Here is a 19,246-nt window from a genome sequence, read left to right as displayed (position 1 = left end):
TGGGCCTCCCTCCTAACCCAGCCCATTTTCTAGAAGGCTTGTCCCCTCCCCACCGCTGCCAGAGGCCAGGGCTCCGTCCCACCTCCAGGCAGGGCTAAGCAGCCCCTCCAGCTGACAGCACGATGCAGCACAGGGCCAAGGAGCCCTCGCCACACAGCCAGCTACGCCCTGACCCTGCACCAGGAAGGACAAGAGGGCAGAGCCCCGGGCCGGCCAAGGCAGCACCGCCCCATCACCATACAGGCCGTGCCGTACCCTCCCCACCCCAGCTCCGAGCCGCCACCGAGCCGAGCCGAGCCCACCCCGGGCTACGGCCCGCGGCAAGGCGCGCAGCAGCCCCCGCGACGCCAGCCCTGCTCAGCATGAAGCGGGCTCAGCCCTCTCGCCCCCGCAACGCACGGGGCCGTGGGTCCCGGGGTGAGCTCGTCCCGCTCCCACGTCCCCCAGGTCACGCACCGCCAGAGACAACACATCCCCTACCTGCCCTCCGCGCCGCCACTCGCCCCGCCCTCCGCGCTCCGCCCTTTATAGAGGGCCCGGGGGCGGGTCCTCTACTGTCCTCCTCCCCCATACCCGTCGCGCCCAATGGGGAGCCGTCTTAATCTCTGGCTGCCCAATGGAGAGTCGCCCAGTGGGGCGCGCGCGCCCAGCAGCGCTTTCTCTGAAGCTCGAGCCTTTCCGGGAAATCAGCTGGTGCGGAGTAAGCGGGGCGTGGGGCGGGGCGTGGGGCGGGGCGGGGGGCGGGGCGGGGGGCGGGGCGGGGGGCGGGGCGGGGGGCGGGGCGGGGGGCGTGTCTGCCCTGTTCCAGCGCACCGGGTGATGCCCCATGTCCCTCTGTTCCCGTGTCCCGGCTCTCGTGTCCCTCTGTCCCGTCCGTCTGCAGCCCCAGGTGCCCTCTCGGGCCATCCCCGGGCTGAGCTCAGCCTCCCCATGATCGGGCCATCCCCAGATGAGTCTCCCCAGTCCCATATCGATCCATGCCCAGTCCCAGACCAGTCTCCCCAGTCCAACACCAGTCTTTCCATTCCCTGATCAGTTCATCCCCAGTTGGAGATTGGTCCCTCCCCGGTCCCAGATCAGTCCATCGCCTGTCCCAGACCAATCTCCCCCGTCCCAGATAGGTTCATCTCACATCCCAGATCAGTTCATCCCACATCCCCCCAGACCAGCCCATCCCCAGCCCCAGACCAGTTTCCCCAGTCCTAGACCAGTCCATCCCCATGCAGCTCCCAGTTCCCTCCCAGACCAGCCACAGGTCCCAGATCAGTCCCTTGCCTGCTGCCCCCAGCAGAGCCCACCGCCCCCCAGCTGGGACCAGTGCCCTGGCCGTGCCCAGGAGTGCAACCCAGCCCAGACATAACCAGCCAGGGCCGCTGGCCATAGCAAAGTGTGAAGGACCATCAGCAGCCCAATTTCAGAGGATTTTTTTGGGATTACCAGATTACACACACATTTCTTGGAAGAAAACCATAATTACTCCCATGTGGGTAATACAGAGAAATGGGAAATGTATAGACCTGCACAGATGGTATAATAAAAATAATGATCTAAGGTACACAACCTCTACTGTAATTTCTAATAACTGCTGTAATAACCCTTGCTTTTAAACACCCAACTGATCCTAACCAGATCCCCCGCTGTGAGATCTGGGGAGAGCCAGAAACATCTTTTGCAATCAGATATGGTCAGGAAGGTTATTTCTGGTTTTTTGCCAAGAAACAAGTTAAGCCTTGCAGGGGGAGTTCGCATTTCCATCCCCTGTGACACCAGTCCTGCCTCCCCACACCGGATAGAGACACACACACACACACACACCCCCTTAAAAATTTGTTTCTTTTTTTAAAGTTCTGGCAAATTCAGGATATTTTAAAGGGGCTTCATATAATCATGCCTCTCCATCCCCTCTGTAGCTCAATGAGCTGGAGATTAATTGTGACCTTGCTGCCAGTGGGGTTAGTACCTCACCTCCGGCTTTGTTTTGACTCTGCGACTTCATGGGCAGCCTGGAAAGGCAAAATCTCAATTCCCTGGGGTGAGGGGCATCCCAGTGGGAGGAGGATAAAATAATAATCCCCGTAAAATGGTATTTGCGGCCACTCATGGTGCCGGCCACGGTGGGCTGGGAGAGAGATACCCTGCAGCCCTGCCAGCGGCTGGCAAGGGAGAATGCAAAACACTCCCTGGGGCAGGCAGCAGGGATGGGAATTTCTTGTAAACTATTTCTCTGTGTGCAAGCAACACCCTGGGAAGCTCACTCACACTTGGGCAGAGCGAGCTTCCCCACGCTGGAGGCACACCGGGCTTTTGGGGAGGGCTGATGCAGTGCAGGAGAGCTGAGCAGCGAAGCATGCAGTGCTCTTCACCGTGCGGAAAGAAGTGGAAATCAGCCCGGTTTTACCTGCTGCAGGGCTTGCCTTCCAGTGCCCAGAAGTCCTAAAGCCACTACAGGTCCCACTGATGTATCCCAGAGCAGAAAAATATATATATTCACCTGGGACACCCTATAAATTCAGAGGAAATTGGGCTTAGGAGATGATATTAGGGCAACAATTGCTGCTGTGATGCCAGGTGTGAGTGGTGCTGCAGCCTATGAGGACCATCCCTTGTGACTCCCAAAATCAGGGGGATTTTTCCAGGGGTAACAACTGCTCTGGTGCTGCAGTTCCTTGGGGAACATTAGAATTCCAGGATGGCCAGCCGTAGGATGGGAAGGGGCATGGCCATCCAGGCTGGCGCATGGGACGGTATGGCAGCGCTCCGCGGAGGTTATCACACCTACTGTCAATCTAATCTCTGCTTATCACATATCTCTGATGACTTCCTATTAACACCAGAAGCCAACTTTCTTCTCTTTTTTCCTGTGCGCAAGTTCCATTTTTCTGCTTCCTAAAATGATAACAGAGGCATTAATTTCAATATCGACCCAGTCTGCTCTACTTCCCTCCAGTCATCTCCATCAACAGCATTTGTGGTCCTCAATACCATTAATTGCTCAGGGTGCTTTCTCACGCAGAGTGTGCTGCAGGCACAAACCGCGGCATGCCTCCAAGTAGAATAACAGCCAAAGGGACCCTTTTCTCACCTAAAAAGACAGGGAAAAGCCCCCCTAATTTTTTTCCCAGAATCCTATCCATTATGGCTAAACATCGAGTCTTTAAAACTTAATTTTGCTGGTGGTTCTCATCAAGAAAATAGGAAACAGACACAGCAGCGAAGTGGTCATGTCAGTCCATCCCTCCGTTCCCACCAGGAACACAGCAAATCAGGACCAGCCATCCTCATGGTTTTAATCACTGCCCCTTTATTAGGAGCTGGGTGAGTCACCCTCAGCGCTGTCACACTTGGAGCACCCAGAAATTTCCATTAAGAGAATTCCTAGAAATATTTTAAATGCCTTTTTTTTTTTTTTTTCTTAGAACAGGTTGCAGAACAGATATTTTTGAGAAGCCAAGCAAGGTATTTATACTAAAAGGCCAAGCTGGCGTGGAAGAGGTGAAGGTTTAAATGTAGCAGGGCTGTGACAATGTGTTGGGGACCTCCTTGCAGGGCAGATGTGGGGAGTCCTGGCAAAGTAAGCCCATGCTTTGGCAACACATATGTCAATTTGGGATGAAAAAAGCAGCACAGTCATGGTCTTTCGATATTAAAAAGGCTGTTGGAGAGGGACAGCATTAAATTGGTCTGTGGGTCAACCAAGTCCAATCAAGCAATTGGCTTCTTTTGCAATCAGGGACATTCAGATTGGGCAGCAGGGGAAACCCAAAACAGCTCCGGGGATGGAGGTGGTGGGGACAGGCAGCCTCCGGCACCGCTGGATTTCCCCCCTCCCTGGTGGGGGTGCATTAAGAAAAATGCCAGACAGATATCTGCCGAGGACAGACAGGACCAGGAAAGTCCAAGCACGGCAAGGGGCATCTGCAGCCCCTCTCCCCATCCTGCAGGGTGACAGCTGTGGCTCCAGCAAGCAGGACTTACTGGGATGAGTGGTAGGAGCATGCCCAGCAATACCAAACACCTTACAAAAAGGATGGAAGGCATGGAATCAGGAATTTGAAACCTGCGGGTGCAAAGCATCCAGAGAGGAACCGAGCATCATGACACCCATGCCCTGGAACCCATCCTTCCCTCCTCGGGGCAGGCTGCATCAGCCCCGGGCTTCACTGCAAAGCAGAAGACAATGTGGCCTCTCCCCATCTCATCCTGCCCTGGCTTTCCAAGGTCTGCACTGGCATCCCCATGCCCTGTGGGAGGAGCGCCTGGGTACTGTGCTGTGGGAGAGGGACAGGGCTTGCTGCTGCTCTGAGTGATAGAAAAGTGGGTCCCATCCACTGGGGAATGAGGGAACAGGACAGAACAAGAGTCTGGCATCAATTAACTGCCTTGCCCAGAGGCATACACGGAGCCAGCAGTCAAGGGAAGGGTCTGCAAGTCCTGATCCCCTCCACTCCAACACTCAAGCCTACGGCCGAGGCCGATGCTGGCTGCTTTCTGCCCTATACATGAACCCCCGCAGGCACTTGGCAAAGGGAAGACTGAGTTTTCCAAGCCCCAGGGCCAATGTCTGCCTGCGAGCAGCCAGCTGCTTATCTGTTCATCCGTCTGCTTCTGCCAGTGCCACCTGCATGGTAGGGGAGCGGGTAGGTGGGAGCTGGAGACTGGAGCCAGGAGCGATCCCTGCTCCCCAGCTGCTGCTCCTTCTGCCCCTGCTCCTGCCCAGCCAACAAGTGCTGCAGCTCTTCCTGGTCCTTGAACGGGTTCCTGCCATAGTCGTGGTGGATCCAGGCACGGTACTGCCAGGACAAAGCCAAAAGAGGTTGTCAGGGTCAGTGGGGGCTGAGACACCCCCAGCTTGAAAGCGGGGGCTTGCAACAGCTCTGGTGGAAAGCAATGAGCCGAGCAGGGGCAATACCCGCCGCCTCCCAGCCGCAGCCTCAGACGAGGCTGGGGGATCCCCAGCCACAAGCAAGCCCAGCCCAGCAAGCAGAAAGGTCCCAGTTTTGCAGGAACTCACATGCCATGCAACACAACCGCATCGTACCAGAGATGCGCTGGTTGCCCCCTGGCCACGTGCTCCCTGCATCCCCAGCCTGGCACAGACGAACCCAGAGAGCTGGCAGCATCCTCAGCTTCTCACGCCAGCTGCAGCCAGCACGGGCAGCTTTATTTACTTTTCATTGCCAAGAAGCTGCTGCTGTTCCTTGTATGCCCAAATTCCTGGAAGAAAAGCTTCCCCACGCTTGCCCCCCACCGTGGCACTGCAGGGACTGGCTGGACTTGCTGCCACAAGCTGCACGGCCAAGTCAGCTCTTGCATGCTGAGGCAGGTTTGTTTGCAGAGCGTTTTGCTCGCTGCTGGGCAGTTAGGGGGTGCCTCTTGTCTCCCCCCTCCATTGCTACAGCCAGCTGCAAAGGCTGCTCTGGCAGCAGGAGTGTGGCAGTGGCCAGGGGCCAGCTGGCAGCAGGCTGTGGTCTGGAGGTGGCTTGGAAGCAAGATACGGTCCATAGAAATGCTTCCCGCTACTGCTGGGATGAGAAACAGCCAGACAGGCTCAGCCTGCGGTGCCTGAGAGCGTGGGCAGGGATGGGCAGCTCTGCCAGGACCTCCTGTGCCAGCTGCCAGCTGCTGGCGGGGAGCAGGCAGGGCATTGCCGTCTTCCTAAGTAGCTGGGAACCAGCTGCTCCGGCAAGCAGGACTTACTGGGATGAGTGGTAGGAGCATGCCCAGCAATACCAAACACCTTACAAAAAGGATGGAAGGCATGGAATTGGGAATGTGAAATCTGTGGGGGCAAAGAGTCCAGAGAGTGACCGAGCTTCAGAGCCCTGGCACAGAGTAGCCCTGGGACAGGCACGGAGGGCACCCAGGGAACCAGAGAGAGAGGGCAGCAGCCCCCACGAGCTGCCCAGCCTCAGCACCTCAGGACAAGATGCTCCTGCAGTGCTTCTGCAGGGGTGCTGCAGCAGCACCCTGCGGCCAGGAGTCACCAAGTTCATGGCAAAGGTGCAGGATGCGGGATGCTGGATGGCCAGCTCAGCCCTGTCCTGCCAGGGTCAGTGCAGGGACCATGAGCCACAAGAGGAGAAAAGCCTGAGACTAGCCCTGGTAGCATCCCTGACATCTGCAGCCACGGAAGGTCAGCTGGAAGAGAGGGGATTTCCACTGGGAATGTCTGGATTTCCCAATTCCGCCCTCTCAGACAGTGGGACTCACCAGGGCTGCTACACACTTGTGGCCTGCAGGCATGAAGACCACTTTTTCAGGATGGACTCCAAGAGCCACACCTGGTCTCCCTGCTAGAAAACAACCCCTGGGAAGTGAATCCTAAAGGATTTGGGACAGGATCTGGGTTAAGCATCCGTGCCAGCTGCTCACGGGGGGAGCATCCCTCCCATGCAAACAATCCAGAGGGATGAAGCTCCATGGGGACAGCAGTCTGGGCACGGAGGCTCAGCACCCACCACCCAACCTCTGAGCTGGCTCCCACCATCCAGTGAAGGAGGGAAGGAGCCGGCAGGAGGCTGGGGGAAGCACCCTGCTGCTGCTGCCAGGCGTTTCCTTTTAAAGCCAGAGCAAGAAGTGGTTACAGCTCATTTCCTCCAGCACTGACCACTAACCCACTGCCCTCCTCCTCTCTCCTGGGGCCACGAGCACCCATCCCACCTGGGACAGCATCAGATGGGGGAAAGGGAGCCTGGCCGCAGCGTGTCAGCATCATGGGGGACCCTGGGGAGGTGGGGGTGGCTCCATCACCCAAATGCCCATCTGTGTCCTCTCTCACATCTACGCTGTCTTGTCTGTGCTCGCTTACTTCCTTTTCTAACCTTACCCATCATCCTGCTGCTGCTTTTGTTCCCTTCCTTCCTTCTTTATCCATCTAGCCCCGATAAGCACCATTTACCAGCTCAAAACCACAGCTGCACACTCCAGGCGTCCTTCCTGCAGCAAGTGGCAGGCTGGCCCGTCCCAGAGAGCATCTTCCCCATTTCTACCTCCCAGGGTCCTGTCTAAGGTCCCTGCTCTGGATCGAGGAAATTGAGGCACTGAGGGATGCTTGCCCGAAGCCCTAGGCAGGAGGTCCCCAGGAAGTCCCCAGAAGGACTGACCTGCTCCTCGCAGGTTTTAACCAACAAGAAAAGAGGCTTTTCCTCCTGAGCAGCCTGCCCAGCCCTTATCCATGTCTGTTCCCAAGCACTGCATTTCCAGATTGCTGCCTGCTGGGATGACAGCTGGGTTAATGGGGAAATTTAACCTCTTTTCTGCCCTCAGCAAGAGCTGAAGCTCAGGTCATGATACCCTTGCTCCTGCATTGTACCTACACACATAGAAAACCACCCCAAAGCCACAAACGGTGTGACCTCCCGCAGCCAAGGTAAGCAAGCTAACTGCTGCATGCAAGGCACAGGACCCATGCGGCATCGGGTCCCATGGGCTCCCGGCCATGCAGGTGAATGCCTACAGCACCCACTGCCCCATGGGACCCCCCGCCATCTGCCTGCCTGACCTGCCTGTGCTGCCCATGCTGCCTCTCCTTCTTGCAAAGGTAGAGGGTGCAGGGGTGAGCTGGGAGCAGCGTGTTGACATCTGGGTTGGAGCATCCATCCCGGCTCTTCCCCATCTTCAAATGCAGCTGCGGGTGAGTAATGACAGAGTGCTCCCTGCTCCAGCACCCAGCCTTCATCCCCAGCGCTGTGCTAGCAGCAGTCCGCCCACAAGGGCCATCCGCAGCTTCCCTCCCTGATGCTGCGATTGCAGGGAATGCAGGGTGTTTCAAGTAAAGCACAGCTCTTGCTAAATCCCGCAGCTCAGAAAAACATGCAAACACCTCTGCCCTTGGCTCTGCCTTTGGTATTTTCGGGGAAATGCTTGCAAAGCTGCCAGCAAGACTTCGAGGTGATGAAAAAGCTGCATCTAAAGGAAAGTGAGGGAAGACTAGCATCTGCTGAGCCCAGCCTGGATATGGGGAAGCAGGAGGAATAGCTTGGATGGAGCGGGGAGGCACAGCAAACCCCACACCATGGTCTGTGCTGAGATGCACCCAGAGCGTGGGAAGGACTGGGGAGAGCTGGCTGGGCCAGGGGAAGCCCCGCAGGGAATCTCCAGCACCATGGGTGTTTTGTAATCCCCTGAACCATTTTCTGCGCTCCTCTGCGGGTGTTTTTGCAAGTCAGTGATAATAGGGCAGGGCTGCATCCCTCACCCCTCACGTGACAGCGCCTGCTCACTCCCACCAGCACCCAGGGAAGGGAACTCAGTGGCAGGGAAGAGGCTGACATTTGGACCAATGTCACATGCTGTCCCTGTCTCTCTCCTGGGAGGGGAGAAATCCCCTTGAACCACTGTGTGACCAGAGGGACCACGGGGTCTCCACTGCTGTATGCTGTGGGGCCGCTGCATGATGCTCATGGCTGCAGCGGATGGGGGTCTTCGCCTCCAGGGATGGGATGAAGTTTAGGGGTGACATGGGCTGTGAGATGCCTTGTACACGTCAAGCTTTGGGTTACTCTTTCCTTGCAGAGGTCCACCTGTGGCCCGTGTGCCCTGCTGGGGCAGTTTTGGACCACAGTCCTTTGTTGTGGAGCAGGAGGAGCAGGGTCCTGTGTGAGAGGCTGGAGGGCAGCCAGGGAACTGGGCGGGAGCTGTGCTTTTAAAGGCTTTTCCCTTTGCTTTCGAAGGCTTTCCGGGTCAAAAGTGCAGCTCTGATCTCTGCAGCTAATGTTCTCCTGATTAAACATGCCATTGTCACTCCCAGCTGCCAGCACCCAGCTCAGCTCAGCTCCAACATCATCCCTGCCTTGCACGGGACAGAACCCACCCAGCCAGGGCTTCTGCCCTCCTAAAACCTGCTACTTCATATCATTTTGGGGAGGAAAGAGGAGAATTACTCCTTCAACACTTGCTCCTGTCTCTCATCTGCCTCTTAAAGCAGAGGACTTGCTGTCAGAGGAAGCCCTGCCAGATCCAAGCATACCCAGACATCCTGAAGCCGGTTGCAAGAGCCTTCCTCCCTCTCCTCTCCCGCTTTCTACCTCCAGCTCCCACTGCGCTGCATTCCCAGGAACCATCACAGCCACCTTCCTGGGACTCCCAGGAGACTTGCTGGTCACCCATCCCTCCCCCTGTGTTCTAACTGAACTCTCAAGAGAAGCACTGGGATTTTAAAGAGCCTTTTTAAGTGCACTAGCATAATGTCTAGGCACTTCTTTTTTTTTTTTTTTTTTTCAATTTTCATTTTTTTGTATGCAAAACCTAAAATCCCCAGGTAATAAATAGCATGCACAAAGGCCAACTCGAGCAAGCAGCTGGCCCCTGCAGATAGCTGCATGCAAAAGAGCCGTGCCTGCTTGCAAACACATATATAAGGGGACGTCGGCAAGGGACATACCTCCTGCAGCAGGGTCACCTCATACTCCTGCAGCTGCTGCTGGAAGCCAAAGTTGGGGCTGACGTAGGACCGTACAGCCTTGGTGGCAGCCAGGCAGCCCTCCCAGCCGAGCTCAGTCACTGTCATGAGGTAAGCCACCAGGATGGTGGTGCTGCGGGAGACCCCAGCCAGGCTGGCATAGCGCGAGGGAGCAGCGTCAGGGAGAGGTATCCTCTCCATGGAGGCTGGTGCAGCCCCACAGCAAGGGACACCCATGGGATGCATCTTCCCATGGGCACCCCCTCTTGCTGGGGTGCTAGCAGGGTTCCCCAGCCATGTGTTGGAGCAGGTAAGGAGCCACATGGACAGGGAGCCACTGCTAGTGGCTCTGGGCAGGTGGCTTACCCCTGTTCCCTCCTGTAGCCTGTCCCACCTCTTGGGATGCTCAGGCTTCCAATGCATGGACCACCCATCCCCATAGGTTTTGGCAGTGGAGACCCTCCCCTGTCACCCTCCTGCTTGTCTCCTTATCTTCCTTCCCACCACAAGTGACGTTTGACATCGAGGCCACTCTTTGGGAAGCCCATCCCCACCTCCCAGAGCACCAGTGCAAACCAGGGGTGGAGGCAGTTATGGCAGCTCTCACCAGTGGACGAGGCAGCCTCCCCCACTGAGCCGGCATTCATGGATGAACTTGATGCACTCCTTAAAATGCTGCAGCCTGCAAGGAGAGAGGCAGGGAGGTGAGGATGGAAGGGATGCCCACCCCTGCAAGGCTCCAGGCCACCCTGGCAGCAGTAGTCGTGTCCCCCCACAAGGACTTCCCACCACCCTGGGGCCACCAGCATGGGGTGGGAGCAGAGATCCTTCCTCTGCCAAGCAAAGGCAGAGGGACCGATCTGTCAGGAAGGAAATGACCTGGGAGGCTTTCCAGGGGATTTTTTGCTTCCCAAGGAATCAGGAACAGGGTGAAACCATCAGCCAAACCAGCTCAAGGAGGACCCCAGGGAGGCAGCCTCCAGGGAAAGGTGTCACCTCACACTCAAAGGACATGCATGGACCCACATCAGAGGCTGTCCTGAGCCATTGGCTCACCTCTAATTCCCAAACAATGCTAAAAACACCCGGTTCCCTCCAAGGGAAAGATGCCAGTGGGGAAGAAGTCAGGAAGAAGGTGACTGTTTTGCCTGCAGGTCCCAAAACGGTGCAAATTCCTTCCCTTCTTAACCCCAAGCAGCTCCTGCGGGCCCTTCCCACCAAGGGAGGGCAAAGAGAGGTGGCGATGCCCCAGAGATAGAGATGCCAGCAACAGCACAGGCTTGTCCCCTGATAGCTGCCTGCATTCCTGAAAGCATAACCAGCAACTGCCAGCAAGGTGGAGGGAGCACATTAACCCAAACCTGCGAGTTCTGCAGCAAAATGGGGCAGGTCAGGGAGCCAGGACTTTCTGGCTACTCAGCTGCAACACGCTACGGTGCTTCTCTGCTTCTGACCTGGATGCTCAGCAATGTGAGCAGCACCCATCTTTTTGAAGGCATGGAGATGTAGAAAACAGGATAAATTACTCCATATGTACTGGTGGAAGAGAGGTGGGTGTTTGTGGGAGGGTTATGCAGGCTCCGGTGAGACACATCCCTCTTGCTTATCACGGCATGGGATGCTGGGAGCTGCTGCTGATCCCTCCTGAAGACAGCAGGCATCTCCAAGAGCCCATGCCAGGCCAGGTATTTGGCGTGTCCACACACGTTTGCAATAAACGCTGCACACCCCTGCTCCCCCCTGCAGCCACACTGAGCCCTGGGACAGTTTTGAGGCAGAAAACCTGATTCTGGGTAACTTGGGCTGCTGGTGGACTCCCTGCCCTGACTGTCCAGCACACAGCCCCAGATTTTTTGGGTGGAGAAGAGGGTCCCTTCGGTGCTGGAGCCATCGGTGCCTCTGGTGTCAGTGCCGGACTTCCTCTGCCTCCACGTGACGGGGTGGGCAAGCGCCCACACAGCCTTCCTGATTTCTCAGAAGCCAAGGCATGAGCTACCACAGAGTTATTCCCCCCGTTCCTCACTCCCAGTGGGGCTCAGAGCTGGCTTCCCTGCAGGGGTAAGGCAGAACCCCCCCAAAACCTCTTCCCTCCCTGCTAGCCCATCACAGGGGATGCTCTTCACCCTGCCCCGCAAGGCTGGGCTCAGAAGCCTTCTAAGAAACCAGCCGAGGGCTTATTCAAAAATAGCAGGGAGTTCTGCTGCCCAAGAAGAGGAGGAGGGATGGGGGAGTCTCTGAAGCTGTGGTCATACTAAAAATATTGAGCTTCTCAGCCCTGAAAGGAGATGTCAGTCCATCACTCCTCGTGGGCTGCACATATGCCTCCTCTGACCACTGTAGCAAACAGAGCATTGCTGGGGGCGGGGGGGGGGGGGCTTCCCCTACCTACGGCTTGTCTCCGGGCATTTCACCTCAACCTACTTATCTTTACAGAGCAGGCAGCATCCCCCAGAGCCTGCACAGGTCCAAGCTCTCCAGATCCCAGTCCTCTACTTCAGCCCCTTGGCTAGGACCGGCAGGGATACATCACCTTGCTTGCGGGGACCTGATGCTGTTGCCTCCAGCTCCCTTGACACACTTGGTGCCAGCCTCCAGCCCTCCCTGTCTGTGCAGCATCACTCTCCCAACCCATCCCAGAGGGACAGAGGTGAGTATTTCAGCCACCCCATCCATCCTCACCCACTCCACGGACGTTTTTACCCCAGGCAGCCAGTCAGAGGAAAGCTCTCCCCACGCATTTCCAGCCTCGAAGCAGGGGGCTGGGACATGGAGCCTGGTAATGCTGATAGCCACTGAGTTCCTGAGTCACAAGCACCTCCTTTGCAGGACACTAAATCCACCAGGATTGTGAAATTCAAGGCATAAATTGACAAGCAGAAAGTAGTTCCTTGAATAAGTCTTCCTTCTGACAGCCAGTCGTCTTTTTTTTTTTTCCTTTTTTTTTTTCCTTTTGGTTGGCATGCCACAAATGCAAAGAAATGAGAAGAGAAAAAATAACAGCCAATAAACCCAGTTCTTGCTGAAGCAAGGTTTTCTTGTAAAGCTTCTCTTTCCGCTCAGTCGGAGCATGAGCAAGCAGAATCACACCGCTGGGCATGGCTGCTCCCAAGGATGCTGGAAAACCAGCGCCTTCACCAATGGGGCTCAGTCCAGTCACTTTGCATTAAGCTTTGATCCTTTTTAAGATCTGACTGGAGAAAAATCCCTTGCAGTCGCCCACTTTCTGGTTGCAATGGATGGTTTATGGGTGTCCATCACCCAAAGCAGTAGCAGGGTGATGTCACCCCCCGGTGCCAGTAACACCTGCACCCAGCACCCCCTAACACCAAGTGCCATGAAAGCCTGGGACTCCCTTGCAGCACCTCTCACCAGCTCCATCCTGAGAGCATCATTAAGACTTATGAGTATCCATGCTTTGTATGGGAGAAAAAAATACTGATTTAAATAAATACATTATTTCGCTTTCCAAGGAAAATATCTGAAAGACCAACACAAATCACTGTCTTCCTAATGCTCCAGTTTTCAACCCTGCCGAACAAAATAATTCTGAAATTTGATGGAAAATTAAATTTACTGACTGCAAACACACACAGAAACAGATTTTAAGCTCTACAAATGCTATTTGCAGTCAGAGAATGAACATCAGCTTCTGCCAAGCTCAGCAATGACACGAAGTTTTTGCAGCACAAATGGACCTTTCATGCTGCAGAATCTGAGCTTTTATTGACCGATAACTACCAACACGCGATGCTGGAAGGCAAAGGGATGGCAAACAACTTACAGGTTTTGACTGGATGAATCTGAGGCCGAGATACAGAGATAGGTCATGTCCTGCAATATAAAGATGGTTGCAGTAACAAGATACCTCCGAAAAACACAAAATCCGTTTTTCTCTTTTCCCTCTGCCCAGCTGACCCGTAGGTGAGGGGAAAGGCACAATCCACTTTCGGGTACCATCACCCCATTCCCTGTGGGTAGGGAGAACCATGCTGCATTGCATCCATCCCATCCTGGGCTATTGCCCTCATTTCAGCCCGGAGGAGAGGCCAGACTGTGAGAAACAGCTATGATGCTCAGAAGCCCCCCCAAAACTGAGCCACCCCTTTCCCAGGGCCCCAGCCAGCGAGCCCCATCAGGAAGACATGTATGAACATGCACTGATGAAGTCACTCTCATTAATGACTTATTTCCTCCCAGTCCTTTTAATACACAATAAATCATCCTGCCACATGTTGGCGTGGGTCAGATTCCTTTAAAACGCCGCTTCCTCGATCCTCCCTGTTCTGAGTTAAAATTAGATCCTTTTCATCTGAGTTTTTTGGGGTTTTTTTCTTTCTTAGAAAAATGGGTGGAAATCCTGCCAGCCAGAGCTGAAACATTGAAGCACCAGGGATTGCTCCATCTCCATCAGCTCCCTGTGGCATCGGTGCCCAAAGGTCCTCCCTGGGCAACCCAGCCTCACAGGCCAACCTTGCTTCCCTCCAGCCTGGGGCAAATCGGGAGGCTGGAAAAAGCTGACTATTTAAGGAGAGAAGGGACAGAGCAAGATGGGCACAGGGATATTTCTGCACTGGAAAGACCTGTGTTGCAAGGATGAGCACGGGCAGGCTTTCCCGTGCATCACCTCTTCATCCCATCCATCCTCCGCAGCCCTGTCTCCCACACTCGCCCCTGCCACCCACAGCCTCTTGCAGGATGGGGACAAGGTGTTGCAGCAATGTGCCACTTGCTGGCTCTCCATGATGTCCCAGGCAGCTGCCCCCCGCCCAGAAAAGCTGCCAGAGAGGCCAGGGTGCACGGGTGGAAACGGAGCCAGCGGGTTCCTCATCCACATGACCAGCCAAACCACAGCTCCCCGGCACGCAGGGGATGGAGGGTGCAGGTGGGAGCTCGGTGGGTGGAAGGGGACCACGCACCAGGCGGGGGCACAGGGACCAGCAAGCAAACACTGGCAGCGGGATGAGCTGTGATGGGCTGCGGCTTCCTAAAACCTGGCTGCACCACACCATGCCTGGTGCCAACCCAACCTCCCCGCAGCAAGGAGAGCCACCGTGCTGGCAAAGCCACCGTGCCAACCAGTGGAGCAGCTGAAGTGACCCCCGTCCTCCCCAAATGCCGAGTCGCATGTCAGTCCCGCATTAACAGCCAGGCTCCCAGTGGCTTCCCCCTCCCCACGGGACTGGATGCCCCCATCCCACCTCAGGGAGCTGGGCCATGCATGGGAACTGTGCTGGGGTTTGCGGTTCCTGACCCAGAGCCGTGATTGACACATTGCTCAACCCACCATGCCTTTCCGGTTCCCTTTTTCGCCAGCTCCGTGGCTTGCTCCGTGTTGTAAGCTCACCGTGTGGTTTGCTACCCGTCTGGCCGTGCCCCGAGCCCCGCCAGCCCCAGCTGCTGCCCCTTTGCCAGCCACCAGCCGTTTCTCCGCACCAATTTTATGCGGCCTCCTTCCTTCTCTCTCTCCCCCCTCCACATTACCCAACCCCTTAGCGGGGAAAAGGCTTGAGCTGGTGGGTCGCTGGGGCTCCTTCCCCACTGTGGCCCCAGAGGATGAGGGGTCCCAGCAGGCCCCTTCACCTTCTGCAGCATCCCAGGATGGGAGAGCTGGCAGCAGGTCTGACACGGGGATGACAAGTTGCACGTGGCCATGAGATGGGCAGCATGACCCGAGCGTCCCCGCACACGGACCCTGCATGGAGCTGCTCCTCCTGCTGCAGGCTCTGGCCCTGCTCCCGGTGCAGGCAGGATTAGTGCACGAAAGCCTTGGCTGGTACCTCTGACATCAACCCGTTGGGCAGCTCCCTCCTGCCTCAGTTTCCCCATCCACAGGGGAGGGGTCCGCAGCGCTCCGGGGTCTGGGGGCACCAGGTGGGCAAAGCCAGGGTGGCCCGGGCCCCCCGTCCGGGAGCGGGAGGGGTGCTGCGGACCCCCTGTGCCCCCGGTGCCGGTCGGGGCTGGATGCAGCCCCAGTGCTGCCATCCGCGGGCCGCCGCCGCCCTCTCGCGGTTCTCCCCGCGGCAGCATCGGGCACCCCCCGCGCTGCGGCTGCAGCGCTGCCCCCCGGAAAGCACCCAGTGGGTGCCCGTGCCCCCCGAAGCACGCCGCTCCCCCCCTCCCCGCAAGCCAGCGCTCAGCCCCTTTGGGCGCAACGCAGCATTGCACCCAGCAGATCAGTGCGACTCCAGCATCGCTTCCCCCCTCTCTGCCCCATGCCAGGGGAAGACTGCGTGTGTCCCGTCTGCACCTCCGCAGCCCCTGCTCCCCCCGGGTGGTCCCCCAGGCCCCCCACCGCGCCACTCACCTCCAGCACTGGCCTGGCACTGCTGTGGACAGAGAGGATGTGCGTCACCCCGTTCCTCAGGAGGCTTTCACGGTCCTCAGAGTCTGGAAGCAGGAGCGGCACATCAGTCACCTGCCCTCCTGGGAGAGCTGCTGGACCAAGCACCCACCAGCAACCCACATCCATCCCCCCCCCCGGCGCCTTGACCCCCATGCCAGCCCTTCCCACTGCCTCTCCCCATGCATGACACAGGGTAGGAGACCGGGCATGGCGATGCACCTGCCTCAAAGCAAAATCCCCCTCGGGTACGCTGGGTATTCACCAGGCTCCTAAAGCCATCCCCATGGTCAGAAATGATAGTGCCAGCTTGGAAAAGGCTGGTGTGTCCTTGTTGTTGGGAGATGAACCAAGCTTCGCTCCCCACGGGGCCAGAGGTCCCAGCCAGAAAGCCAGGCGTTGGCCCACTGTAAATATTGTCTCAGCAAACACAGGAGAGGTTCTCAGTCATGCCAGGGGTTCCCATCTGGCATGGCTGGTGATCCTGCGCAGGGTCACTTGCATCTGGGATGTGGCTTTTGGGGGGCTTTGGATCTGTGGAAGATGCTGAGGTCCGCAGCTGGGAGCAGGCACAGAGAGCCCCCAAGGAGAAGGACTCCTCCAGCTCTGCCGGCTGCCCAGGGATCCCACAGCAACACAGAGGTGGAGCAGGGAAAGGCACTCACCGTGGATGTTCCCAAGATAGAGGCCTTTGACAATCTGAGAGGTGACAAAAAGGAGAGAGATTTCAGACAGTGCCGGGCACCGTGTGCATCTGACATGGCCAGAGCACCAAGCTGCATGCACGGTACCAGCAGGACCAGGGCGTCTGGCACCAAACTCCCCAGGCAATGATATGCCAAGCTCTTAATCAGTGAACTATCTTCGTTAACGAACAGCAAAGGCTGAGCCCACTCAAACAACCAGCCCAAGCACCTCCAGGAGTGCAGAGCTCAGGAAAACTTAGCACATAAATGGAAGGGGGCTTGCATGTGGTCCTGTTGCTATCGGAAAGGCAGTGCTGGGGGCTGGATTCCCCAAAAAGCTCAGCCCACCACAGCCGCCTCCTTCAAGACAGGGCTCCAGCAAGATGGACACCCACCCCACACACACCCTGCCACCTCTCCATCTCCTGGAGGCAAGCCAGCCCCACTGCAGCTCCGTTTTGTTTTGCTATTCTATAGCAACCACCTCTTGCAAATAGTTTCAAAGGTTGCCTCTGCCAGCTGGGGATAGACAGGCAAAGGCACAGGCTATTTATAGTACTTTTCTGGCCATGGTGTTGCAGTAAGTGCCATCAAGTATGCAAATTTGGTCTCCAGCTTGCTGCTGCGGGGTTATGAAGGAGAAAAGGGACAGCTCAGTGTATTTATGAGGCATAAGAGCCCACTGGAGCGGTTTCCAGGGGCACAGAAAGGAAAAGCTGATTACCAGCTGGACGTGTTTGCACCCATCTGGCAGAAGATACCTGGTTTGAGAGGCTGTAGGAAGGGTTTTCAACAGCCCTGCGTCTCACCCAGCCCACTTCTACCATTTGGCTGAACCCCAGCTCACAGCAGTGAGGTGCAAACACCTGGATTCAGCAAATGTCTGTGCCCTGTGTCTCATCAAGTCAAAGCTGGATCCTGCACCACAGATGTGTCTGCATCAGCCCAGCCCCTGGCAAAGGCAGCCCAGGACCCCACGGGGGTTTGGAGGCACCAGGAAGGCTGTAAAAGCTTCTTTGCAGGTCAGGCTGCGTCTGGCGGGGATGAAACCCCAGTGTTAAATCACAACAGAGCCACGCAGAGAGAGTTTGCCCTGATCTGGTCTCTCTGTTGTTGTCCCAGAGTCTAATTTTAAACTGGATAACTCACATACCAAGCAGTTATTTAAGGGTACCAACAGAAATCAATCCCTCCTGCCAGCCCCGGAGTTCAGCTGAGCAAGAAGCAGCAGTAAAACCCCACTTCCCCCTTGGCAGCACATGGCTTCCAGGCACAGCCACCTCCCTGCAGGGACCCCCAGCAGCCCTGAGGTTGCTGCTGCCACAGCTTTACCACCCAAGGGGGGGAGCATCTAAAGCCAGCTGTCACTTTTCTAACACCCGCAGGCACTTGGCTCATCACCTCAGATATAAACCCGGTGGTCACTCTTCGCTTTCTTGATTCCCTTTATTGAGTGCTTGAAGTTTCAAAGGGGAATGAGAAAGAGAAGATACAAATATGTGGGGCATTGTGGTGGCCTGGGAGCAAGCAATCCCCTGGGCTGCAGCAGAAAGGTCCTGCCCAAGGGGGACGTGCTGGCCAGCGTCCCCTGGCCCCCCAGTACCTTGCTCATTCCACTCCCCATGGTTTTTCTCTCCCCAGGATCAGGATTCCAGTGGCTTCTTGGTATCCAAGGCTATCTGCAAAAAAACACCCGAAAATCCCAGACAGGATGGTGAGATCTTCCCCCCTCCCAACAGTGCATCCCTCTGCCAAGAGCCGGAGGAAGGGGGACACATGCCAAGAGGGGAGCGTGCAGAGCCCTGGCAAACTCAGCTCACTTACCGGCTGCAGGTTGCTCCAGCAGGTCTCTGCCGCTGTGCTGACAGGTGAAGGGGATAGAGGAGAGTGGCTGGTGCTGGGCAGGGGAGGATGAAATAAGGATCCAGGGCTGTGGCAAGGCTCAGGTTTCTCTCCTGGGCTCCCTGGGGCTTTCCCAGCCTTTTGGGGAGGGTGAAAGGGAGCACTTCCCTGGGAGGAATAACTCCTTCATCCCAGCGACATTCACTGGGCTTTATTCTGGGATGCTACAGGCTGGTACAAGCCCTGCACTCAGCAGGATTTCTCTCCTGCTTATGCTAATTCCTCCCAGTCACGGGAATGAGAGCAGAATTCAGAATAAGGCACTTTACCTCAAAAACCAGAGCGTGGCACGAGTGTTGTGCAGCTAAAGGAGCACTGAGGATAAGCCCATCTCTTCCCCCATCCAGGAAGGGAAATAAGAGGAGCTGTAAAGCAGTCCTGCAGCTCCAACACGTACTTCAAAACACCATTTTTCAGAGCAGATACACCTAGCGGCTCGCCAGCCCCCTCCCAGATCAGCACCATCAGCCTGCCAGAGCACGACCTATGCGAAGGGCAGAGAAAAGCAAACTCTGAGCACAGGGAAGACCATGCAGCCATCACCAGCCTGCAATTCTGTCAGCCTTGTAACGTCCTTGAGATTGAGAATGGCTTCTGCTCATCCTTGGACTGAGAGCAGCCCTGAGGAGAAAGGCTGGGGGGTGGTGGGGGGTGAGAAGCTCAACACGACCTGGCAATGGGTGTTTGCAGCCTAGAAAACCAGCTGTGCCCTGGGCTGCATCCCAAGCAGCAGGGCCAGCGGGTCGAGGGAGGGGATTGTCCCCCTCTGCTCTGCTGACACCCCCCCACACACACAGTGCTGCATCGAGCTCTGGGGCCCCCAACATCAGAAGGACATGGAGCTGCTGGAGCGAGCCCAGGGGAGGCCACGAAGATGATCTGAGGGCTGGAGCACCGCTCCCCTGGAGACGGGCTGGG

At 56.7% G+C, this 19,246-nt stretch overlaps 1 protein-coding gene and 1 long non-coding RNA gene across 2 annotated transcripts; one reads left to right on the top strand and one right to left on the bottom strand.

Annotated features, from left to right (window-relative positions):
- Nucleotides 1–3,384: 3,384 nt before the first annotated feature.
- Nucleotides 3,385–15,869, bottom strand: LOC101911449 (dual specificity protein phosphatase 22-A-like). Its single transcript, XM_027783915.2, has 5 exons — nucleotides 15,705–15,869; nucleotides 13,182–13,231; nucleotides 10,008–10,082; nucleotides 9,383–9,554; nucleotides 3,385–4,790 (listed from the first exon to the last, which is right to left on the bottom strand). The coding sequence occupies exons 1-5, from the start codon at nucleotides 15,867–15,869 to the stop codon at nucleotides 4,584–4,586; spliced, it is 669 nt and encodes a 222-aa protein (XP_027639716.1). The 3' UTR covers nucleotides 3,385–4,583.
- On the top strand, nucleotides 9,378–14,007 carry LOC129785644 (uncharacterized). The gene is made up of 3 exons (XR_008749797.1): nucleotides 9,378–9,511; nucleotides 11,834–12,047; nucleotides 13,311–14,007. It is a non-coding gene; the product is annotated as an uncharacterized LOC129785644 (long non-coding RNA).
- Nucleotides 15,870–19,246: the final 3,377 nt, after the last annotated feature.

This window comes from Falco peregrinus, chromosome 14 (assembly GCF_023634155.1).
Source record: "Falco peregrinus isolate bFalPer1 chromosome 14, bFalPer1.pri, whole genome shotgun sequence".
Lineage (NCBI taxonomy): Eukaryota > Metazoa > Chordata > Aves > Falconiformes > Falconidae > Falco > Falco peregrinus.
Note: the sequence above shows the minus strand (reverse complement) of the source record. Positions and strands in the feature narration are given on the sequence as shown.